Source organism: Lates calcarifer, linkage group LG1, assembly GCF_001640805.2.
Source record: "Lates calcarifer isolate ASB-BC8 linkage group LG1, TLL_Latcal_v3, whole genome shotgun sequence".
NCBI lineage: Eukaryota > Metazoa > Chordata > Actinopteri > Centropomidae > Lates > Lates calcarifer.
This window is the reverse complement of record NC_066833.1, coordinates 486,359-496,987: the sequence shown is the minus strand read 5'-3', so window position 1 is coordinate 496,987 and position 10,629 is coordinate 486,359. Positions and strand designations below refer to the sequence as shown.

Here is a 10,629-nt window from a genome sequence, read left to right as displayed (position 1 = left end):
AATACCTTGAATTCCTTTTTCTCTTGCTTTGAAAGGTCTGACTTTAATCAACATGTTTACAGATTGAGGGACTCAGAGCACCTCAGAGTAATATCATTATACCTCAAGAATGACTCACAGCCTTATTTATGAAAACCAACTGCTACTGTGCCAACCAGCTCAGTGAGGTTCATACTGAACACCAAACATCTTATTTTAAATTACCTGAACAACTTTTATTGTTACTTCTATACTTTTTAACAGACAAAATTCAGCAGGGGTTTGTCAATGGAGTTATGTCCAACAGGCCTTAAATACAGGCTCACCCCAGGTTTGTGTTCTCTCCCCCCTGATTTTTATTTTATACACAGTCAGCTGCAGGTCTCCTAAAGAGAACAGCTACCTGGTGAAATTTTCAGATGATACAGCACTTCTTCAGAGCTCAGAGAGAGGCCATGGTTATGCCCTACCCGATTTTGTTAACTGGTGCAATGCTAACTTTCTTGATCTGAATGTATCTAAAACAAAGGAACTAATAATTGACTTCAGGAAATATAGTGATAAGCACAAAGCAAGGACCATAAATGGCACAGAAGTTGAAATTGCAGATACTTAGAAGGATCTGGGAACTGTGGACTGTCGACTCAAAACTGAAGTTTGACGTGGACACAGAGATGCACCTGCTATGGAAGCTCAACTCTTTTAGAGTACCCTCATTTTAATTAAGTGGCTCTTTTAAATTATGCCTTTCTTTCTTGTGCAATATATATTCTGAAATGTGCAATATATTTTATATTTATTCTGTGGATGTACCTCACTTGCCTGACCCTTGTGTGAGTCAATACACACAGGGCCCCACAAGGTGTCAGTGTCCTTTATGTGTTGTCTCTGACACAGCCCTCTATTCCGGTCTGTTTGTGTGTGTTTTTCTTTTCTTGTTGGTTTGGGTGGATTGCAAAATTGAATTTCCCTATGGAATAAATAAAATTGTCTGAATCTGAATCTGAAAATTCTCTATCAGAAAAACTTTGTCAAGGGCCCCCAAATCACTAAATCCACCACTGAATACACAATATGTACTGTATAAGACATTCCCCCCCCCCGCCCCCACACTTTTCTGTTATCTGTTCATCTACAAGTGCATTTCTGCAGAATACAGAGTTTTGAAACTGCATCCTGGTGTTTTGTGACCACACTGTTAACCCGAAAGTTCATTCTACGCAAACGTTTGAGTAAATACCACTTTTAAAAATGAGTTTTATTGCATTACTTAAACAGTATGAGTATATGAAGAGTGTATGAGAGAGTCATTGGGTGTACTAATTTTTGTAAGTTTAACAAACTTAAACTATCAAGTTTTACCTCAGGCCACAGTGTTGCCCTGTTGTGATGGCTCAACACTCAAGACAAGTCTGTGCTTGTCCGTTGGAAGTTACAGAGACAGTTGCGCCATTTTAGCAAGTTTGGACACTTTTAAAGGACATTTGCCTGCCATAAAGTGGATACCATTTCTGCCTGAATGAGGTGAGTTTTTTTCTCTAATCAAGTATTAGAAACTGCTGAAACCCTTCTAGTTTGAAACCTGTACATTTGAGTGTGTGTAAATTTGAGGTTGACTTAGGTAAATTTTGAGCATTGGACAATTGCAGTATTGTGTTTTTAGAGTAGCTCTCTCTACTTGTGTGTTCTCTACATACAGTTTTGCAACAGTAGTGTAAAATTCAAATTATTCATTGTATTTTTGAAAAAATTTCAATGTCCACTTTTAACATTAGCTTCATTTGCCCTTTTATTTTTGTTTAAAGCCATGCCTTGGAAATGCAAGTACTGCCCTGCCATCTGTGAGAAGAGAGCACAGCTTTTTAAACATTATAGGCTAAAACATGGGACTTATGCAAGAACTGAGGCATCAGGAATGTATGTGTACATTCAAGTCTCTCAATACACTCCATAGCCATTTATCCCACTTTCACAGCAGAAGTGTGGCTCAACCACAAACTGTAGACTCTCAAATGAAGTTTCGCTTTGTCATGCAAATTTCTTGAACCCTGCACTGAGACTAAATACTATTCTCATCTGCGAAGTACTCACTTAAAAGTAAATCACAAAGTTGATTGTCCTTATAAAGACTGTAAATTTCAGAGCAGTGTATACTCCATTTTCAGTGCACACAAAAGTAAGCAAATTTCAGGTTGCGACCAAAACATCACTATGTGGAACATTACCCTCGCCTGATAAAGAAATTTGGTCCTTTGACTGATGTTTGGACTATGCGCTTTGAGGGTAAGCATAAATTCTTCAAAAAAGTAGTCAGTCAGAGAGTCCCAGAATTTTAAAAATGTGGCCCTGACTCTCTCTACTAAACACCAGAAAGCACTCAGCTATTAATTGGACTGTAGCTCATTTTTCAGGCCAGCAGTTGATATGGCAAAGGTTGCAATGGTCTTGGTCACATCTTTTCCCAGCGATGTTCAGAGAGTACTTCCTCAAAACATAACCACTCTGGGTCAGTGCTTGTTGCATCATCTGTCTGCATTGACGGAATCAAGTATGACATAGATATGATTCTCTGTATCCTCTGGTTCCTGTTCAGGTCTCCCTGAATTTGTTCAGATTACACAGATTGTTGCAGCTAACCCAGACATTTGTTTGTCTGCAAAAAAATGACAGCATGGTACCATGAGCACCTCCCAGTTGATGATTTAATGAACTGGGTCAAGAAATCAGTTGAACCTGATTACAACTTCACTTTACAGTACAAGGACCCTGAATTCAACAATGCACTTTGTAACCTTACAGACATTTCTGACCTCCCTGAGAAACCTACCATCTGAATTATTCCTGTCCTTGATCCCATCCCCGTGCCACAAAGTGAAATAAGCAGTGACGTGAGCAGCCAGCCTGACACTGAGATCTTGTCTACCTCATCTCTGGAGGGTCGAGAAAAGTGGCCTGAGGTATTTGACATTCCAAAGTTTCCTGTAGACGTGGAATACAGATTACGCCAAGGAAATCTGATGTATCTTCGTGATGGCCTGATTACCTGAAAGTGACAAAGGATATGAAGCATGACATTCTTAAGAAGCTTGCATAGACAATCTATGGCTACAAAGCTTATTCAATAAAAGAGGCGTTTGAAGTTGTCGCAAAAGCTTTGGTAGCAGAACACCCCTGTCTTAAAGAACAAGGCTCATCATCTGGCTGTCAGGGATGGATAAACAGTCTTAAATTCAAAATGGGAAATTACAGAACAAAAATGCGCCAGCTGGGGCAGTCTGATGTAACAGTTAACGGTGGTAAACATGGAAAAAACAATGTTGATGGTGAGCCCTCTCGCAAAAATATAAAGAAGCCAAGAAAAGGGGAGATCAATTACCTTCCAGAATTTCCAGAGAGAATGGATGTTGCTAGGCTTGAAGCTGTTCGAGAGGCCATGGTTAATGAAATGCAGAAGAAAAACCCAAATGATTCTCTTATTAGAAAAAACATGGACATCACATTTGCCCTTAGAAGAGAGGAGATTGTAAAGAATGAGCCTGACATTAGCCAGATGGTCCAACGTTGGCCAACGCTTTTCACTGAAAGCCAGGTTTGTGAGTGTCCTTTATTATATATATTATTTCTTGTCTTTTTTGTGTTACATACATCATTGGACAACAAGTTCAGAGAGGTTTATTAGTGTTATAAGTAACTCTGCCTGAATATCAAAATTGAGCTTATTTCATATTTTTCAGGTGTACTCGGAGTTTAACAGGGTTGCTGGTAGAAATCTTAAAGAGGAGTTCTTTTGTGTTCTTGATGGTTTGTGTCCACGTTTGATGGAAATCTTCGAGAGGAAGACAGGTCGGATAGCGAAGCAGTTAGCTGACCTGCTACAAAAGACAACAGTGGGTTGATATTTCTGTTTTTAATATTCCCCCCACCTTCCCTTGTGGGACTTCTCTATATGAACAAATAAACTGATCTAAGATATATTTCTTTGTTCTACATTTAAGTATGTGTTACATCTCTTTGCAGAGCACTGAACCGACAGCCATTAGATGCCTTTTCCTGAGAGGACTTCCAGTCATTCTTGGGGATAATGCATCTATGTTCTTTAAGAGCAGTTTGGTGAGTAAAGTTTTCTGATTGGTGTTTGACTGGGTTTTTCCATTCTCCTATGTTTTGTTTATTTGGGATGATGGGATGATGATTTCATTGAACTTAAGTTAAGTTTAATTTGATAATGTGCTTTCCCTGTTAGCAAGAGGAAATTAAAAACTGCATTCTATACTCCAAATTATGCAAAAATTCAAAGGGCTTGTATAATGACTTGATTTCTGCAAAAACAAAAAACCTAATCCACTGAGGGGCTGCTGCTGGAACTTCCAGTTGATGCATAGTCAGCTGGCTCCACTGAATGAATCCAGACATCTTCAATGTATTTCTAATATTGCCTTTATTGATCTACACACACTTATCCCTAATCAAATTAGGCCTCTAATACTCAAAAGGTCAAAAAACTGTGTGCTTCTCCCTGGTCAGCAGCACACCTGGATAGTAATTAACCCTTTCTCTATTTGTACTTTTCACATATCACATTGTCCAATACACCAGCTACTGTCAAAACATGGGATCTACATTACAACAGACACCTAGACATGAACACTCAAAAATGCCTCTGAACAGCTTGTTTACACAACATTATCTAAAATAAAACCACTGTGAATTATGAAAATCATAATATTTATGAAGACCACACAGCTGATTGTAGATAAATTGCTGTTAACCTGAATATCCTCTTTTTGTCTTGTTTCTCGTGCTATAGAATCTTAATGAAGGAGACTCCATGGACATTCCTGTGGGAATCCTCTGCTATGAGGACACCAGGGCTGCAAGCCCAGAAAGCCCAGTATAACTAAACCCCTCAAGAGTGGGGATCATCCTAGAGGGCAGCCTTGTAATGGAAGCACTCACCAACCTACCTCAGGCAATGTGCCTCTTATCTGGCTTTACCTATGCACTCCACCTGCAGTACCCAAAGTGCTTAAAAAGCACATTCACCTTCATTCAGCTGGTAATGCTAAATTTAGGTTGAAGTGAGCTACCAAAAGCTGAAGAATGATCTTGCACAGTAAGACACATCTATGCTCATGGCACAATTCTTCATGTCTGTGTCTGGATTGTTGCACAAATGCATTGCACTCAATGGGGCAAATATTCTCGCAGTTAGTCCTCACTGCATAGTTGTTCTTGATGCCTGCTTTGTTGTATGGCACACAAAGCATACAGTTTTTCCTTTTGCACTCACAGTATACTGCTACATGGTCACTGTGCTGTGATTGTATTTGGAAGGAAATGGTTTCATAATTAATATTTGTTGCTTTGTTGTGTGTCTAAATAAAAATTTTGATTATTCAAACCATTTAAGTTTATATAACTCTAAAATGTTAAATTCTGACTATTGTACATTTAAGTTGACAAAACTTGAACAAATTAATTTTCACTACTGTCGATTACTTAAGCCATTTGAGGCAATCACTTGACACAAATGGTTTAAGTACAATCAACTTATCCGGGTTTACAGTGCACAGATCAGCATCTAGTTTACTATTTACATATGCAAGGAGATAAAAACAAATGCTCTGCATAGATAAAGCACTGATGGGTGCTGATTCTGAAGATCTCACAGTATCTGAAACATTATAATAATTAAAATGAGGCCAATGAGTCTAATGCCATGTCAGTGGCTGTGTGAGGCTGTATTTAGACACAGTGTTTTGAGGTACATGCTTGCATGTGAGCATCACATCAAATGTTGCTATGCTAACATTAGCACTAAACACAAAGTCCTGCTGATGCTTATGGGAATAAAGTTAGTTTTGCAGATATTTTATCATAAACCAAAGTAAAGGAAAAACTAAAAAGCTAATTATGGCACTAAACAAAAAGGTGCCCATCAGAGGTCAACATAAAATTGGATGCACCTCTGTGACAATGGGACCCTCTTCTATTTGTACCTTCTCCCTCCTTTTTCTTATTGCTTTTGTTCACTTTACACGTGTATGCTCTACAAAACAGATCCTGACAACTTAATCTCCCTTCATCTTAGCCTGTGAGGAACAGATTCTCTAAGGAACAGCCCTGAAATTCTCTAGGCTACCCTAACTCTCTTTCTTTTTTCCCCCGTTTTCTCTATGCCTCCCTGAAACCATGGTAACTCAAGTCAGTTTGGTTCATTATTAAGCCAGCATGAAAAGCACACACTCACTGCATTCTCACGTGTGCGTGTGTGTGTGTATGCATGTGTATCCAGCAAACCAGAATATCACCAAATTATTTTTTAAAGGCTGATGCCATAAATTGGGTGTCTGTATAGCAAAAATGGCTGGAGCCACAACCAGCAGCTGGCTAACTAGCACAAAGCCTGTAAACAAGTGGAACAAGTCTGATTCTGGCCAAGGTAACACCAAAACTCACTAATTAACATATTGTATCTCATTTTCTGTGGGGCTGGGTCAATGTGTGTCCCGATGATGTGCCTCCACTACAGCCTAACAGCGGGGGATAGCTACGCTGAGGCAGGCTGCCGTGATTCTGCTTGGAATCAGGGCTGACGACGGCCACCTGCCATCAGCCGTGTCTTCAGCAACTAAAATTGTGTGTCTGAGCTGGAGACTCAAGACAAAGACCTGTTTTTAAAAGTCTCTCTGTCTTCAGTACAAACAGAGACAGACACAGTGAGTTGAAAAGGGCTGCATGCTTTATTGTGGTTTGCAACCAGCACACATACCTCCCTATGATGGAAAATCAGTCATCTTATCTAATACTCAGCAAGACAGGGAATGGGATTTTTTCCCATTAATGTTGCAAATCATGTGTTTTCTTAACAGTCAGCACACTTTTGTATTCCCTAATGTTTCTGTTTCTTCTTGTAGTAGTGTTACTTCTAGTGAACTCTGTCTTGCAAAAATATATGCTTTTATTCAACTAATTTGTTTTGTCAGATAACTTCAGTGTGCTACTGATAGAACAGGTGAAGCTACAGTAGTTATAGAACAAACGCTTTATGATTAGCTTCACTGATATACATAGAAATCTGGTGATGTCTGCTGCAAAACAATGCATGTACATAATCTTTGGCTGACAGATACTAACTAAAGACATGTATCAGTGTGCCAAAATCCAGAATATAGAATAACTCACCCTATGGGAAAATTAAAGCCTGATCCATTAATATACTCTGACCTTCCTCAGGTTAATGTGATCTAAGTGTTTCCTCCAACCTGCTGAATATGTTTGCATAAAAACAGTGACATCTCAGTATCTATTATCTTGTCTTGTGTTTAATGTGTCACTGTTTGTTGTGTCTCATTACACAGTGTTTTACAATCAAATTGCGTGCCTGAATGGACCAATATCATAATTGAAGTTGTACTTAAATACCACTTTGATGTACTGTATACTGAGTCTGAGTGAGCTGTTCATCTGTGGTTTAGCTTTAAATCTGTGACTTGACACAAAGTCATAAAGGTCTCTGTGGGAAACAGGAAACATAACAAGGTCTTTGTTTGCACAACAGCTGACACTACAGGTTTAGCAGGAGGGATGTTTGTGGTTAGCTCATGCACCTCCACCATGAGAAAAACACAAAAAAAGGATCTGTATCTGTATCTGGGTCAGGGGCATAAATATGAGCTGTCAGTGAGTTAGTTTGCATTTGTGTGCATTTATGGGCTCAGTGAAGAGGAAATTTTTGCACAGTTGGACCCTTGCTGATAGGTTAGCTGCGCTAGAATGCAATCTTTTAATATATTAACAGATCTATTTTCTATTGTCTATTTTCCAGTGATATATAACACTTTTGTAAGATCCAAAGTAATTATAATATATAATATATGTCATTATTGTTGATGTATGATAATTGTTAGCTGATGTTACATTTTTTTCTGCTAGTAGCTCTTGTTTAGTATATTGTGGGTGTATTACTTGCATTACTTTACTGGTTAAATGTACCTCTCTCTGTCATAATCACGAAGTTACTGAGCTGTATTTGCACCAAGCTTCATGTGGAGCTCAATGAACCCTTTGACACATTTAATGAATGATGGTTACTTTTACACTGCACCAGAAAAAAGGGCAGGTTCCCTTGAATCATATTGAGACTGACTGAAAGAATAAGCACAAGAAGAGCTGCACCAGTGCCTGTGGTGTTGCCTGTCCCTCCAAGTGGGAGATCCCATGCTTCACTTATTGCCTGGCTCCCTTGTTGGTGTCCTCCAACTTTGGTCCCCCTGCTTCGCTCTGCCAGACTCTCCAGCTCCATACCCACCTGCTTTGTCAGCTAGTCTCCACTCTTCATCCCACACCTCCATCTACTATTACTCTGTAACTGAGTCTGAGTCTGCCTTTGGGGTTTTAACCAGTCCTAAGCCAAATCGTGACAATAGTGTTAATATAGTGTTAGTGTTATTGTCTCGGGGTATTATTTCTGCAGTCATCATAATAACAACATACATACAAGATGATTTTTATTTATTTTGTTAGTTTTCTCTAATGTCTTTTTTGGACATTTTTATGTCTTTATTTGATAGTTGGAGTGAAGACATACAGGAAATGTGGGAAAGAGAGTGGAAGAATGACATGCAGCAAACAGTCGAATTGGGGACACCATGCTCTCTAAAAGTACACATGTAGTATCAAAACAGTTACTACAGTTAATTAAAACCATTCTAAATTTCAGAATTTATTAGTTGCATGTAGCCTGTAGCTTACTATTTTTAGAGGATAATAAGGCCTATTGTTTTACTTTAACTTGATACTAGCATGTTATGTGTCCAGTGCACAACACTCAATACTCAAAATCTCAAAATACTGAATACATGTACAAATCTGCACCTGGTATATATGCAGGGAAAACAGTTTTAAACATCCCTTTAACAAGATTTTGCCAGCTGCTTGGGTGCAGTGTTTTAAAATGGAAAATGTTTATTTGGTTGGTAAATGAGTAGTACATCACACAAAGAGGCCACACAGGCAGTACCACCTCACTTCCTCTTGTCGTACCAGGCTCTTTCATATTTGCATCAAATGTCTGACAGATTGAGATAAGATGTGCCTTTATTGACAATTTGATTGTAAGTCTCAGTCAGTAGGTTGAGCAGCTCTAGATGAGTCAGAGATTGCTATATACAGCTTCTGAAGTTGATAATGATGGGACCAAAATCACTTTAGTTGAAACTGAAATATATCAACAGCTTTTAGAGGGACTGTTATGAAATTTGCGGAGACATTTGTGGTCCACAGAGACCATTCTAATTTTAGTATGGGAAGTATGCCCAGTGCTGCATATTGTCAGGGGTGGCACGAGCACTTGGAAACAATAAAATTCAGAGCCTGTGTGGCCCATGATGTCAGAACCAAAAATCCCTCTATACCAGATGGGGGGTGGGGACCACTTGGAATGTATGGCCAAATCGTGGAAGTGGCCAGAGAGTGAGTGGGCCTGCCAGCTCATTCCCTTGCTGTCAGAGAAGGTGCATTGTTTGCAAAGTGTACAGGAACGATGTGTTGTACATAGTCAAGGAAAGCCACAGGCATCTGGTAATCCCTGCAAGATGTAGATCACTCGTCATGCACATAGCACATACACTCCCATGGGCTGGACACCTTGGCCATAATAATACATATCTACATACTAGTTCATGCTTTTATTGGCCCTCCACGTACAGAAACGTTCAGAAATATGGCACCACATGCTCCACTTGTCAGAAAACAGACCCTACCTGCAAGTCAGATCGAGCCTTTCTGCAGCCACTTCCAGTAATCTCCACTCCATTCTGTTGGATTGCCATGCACACTGTGGGCCTTTGGTGAAAATCAGTGGTGGTCACCAGTACATCCTGGTCATATGTGATTATGCCACCCAGTTTCCAGAGGCCTTTCCCCTGCACACCATCACTGCTCCCACAGTGTGGGCTTTGGTGCAACTGTTCTCTAGTGTGGGGATACCAGATGACATCCTGACAGACCAGAGGACCAATGAGGGATAGTTGATTCATCAGAGAAGTATAAATTGGCCTTTTGTCTCCACTCAAACCTGCCTCCCAGTGAGCAGTTTCTTTGGAACTATCCTTGCAATTTCCCTAAAGGTTGGAGTCCTTAGAAGGAAGTGTGGGTCAAGGAGACATCAATCCCCCAAGCTGCCCAGTACCCCAGAACCTCTGCCCTGGGCAGCCCGCGATCAATGCCCAGTTGGGCCCCTAGCCAAATCCAGAGGTGGCCATTCCTGTTGTCATTCTACCTGTTCCATCATCAGGGATCCCTGCAGATGTCTTGTCTATTTCTGAGTAGGCCATTTAGTCTGCTCATAAGTCAGCCAAGATCAAGTCAGTTCCTGACTCTCAGCCTGTGCACCAGCTGGCACCTTGCTTGAAACCGATCTGCTCCCCTGTTGACCCACAGCGAGACCTCCCTGTCTGGCCTTTGGGCTGCTCTCCTGAGCAGCTCTATCTGTCCTGCTTCAGGGTTAGCTGCACAGTTTCTCAGCCCTCAGCTCTCTGCCTAAAATCTTCTGCTCTACCCTTGCCCAGCCCCATTCCTTTCTTTGGTTCCCTGCCCAACTGCCACTCTAATTGCCACCAGATGTTTAATAAATGTGTGATGCAGCTA

General features: G+C 40.2%; 1 protein-coding gene across 3 annotated transcripts; it reads left to right on the top strand.

Moving 5' to 3' along the window:
* The first annotated feature begins 1,164 nt into the window (after window positions 1-1,164).
* Window positions 1,165-5,380, top strand: LOC108897132 (uncharacterized). 3 transcript variants are annotated; one of them, XR_007813828.1, is made up of 5 exons: window positions 1,165-1,503; window positions 2,779-2,936; window positions 3,714-3,866; window positions 3,997-4,089; window positions 4,787-5,380. XR_007813828.1 is itself a non-coding variant. In XM_018696573.2 (5 exons), the coding sequence occupies exons 2-5, from the start codon at window positions 3,215-3,217 to the stop codon at window positions 4,874-4,876; spliced, it is 690 nt and encodes a 229-aa protein (XP_018552089.1). In that variant the 5' UTR covers window positions 1,166-1,503; window positions 2,779-3,214; the 3' UTR covers window positions 4,877-5,380. The 3 variants fall into 3 exon arrangements, 2 of the variants coding, with proteins under 2 accessions (XP_018552089.1, XP_018552090.1); XM_018696573.2 differs by having other exon boundaries at window positions 1,166-1,503; window positions 2,779-3,568; XM_018696574.2 differs by having other exon boundaries at window positions 1,170-1,503; window positions 2,779-3,572.
* Window positions 5,381-10,629: the final 5,249 nt, after the last annotated feature.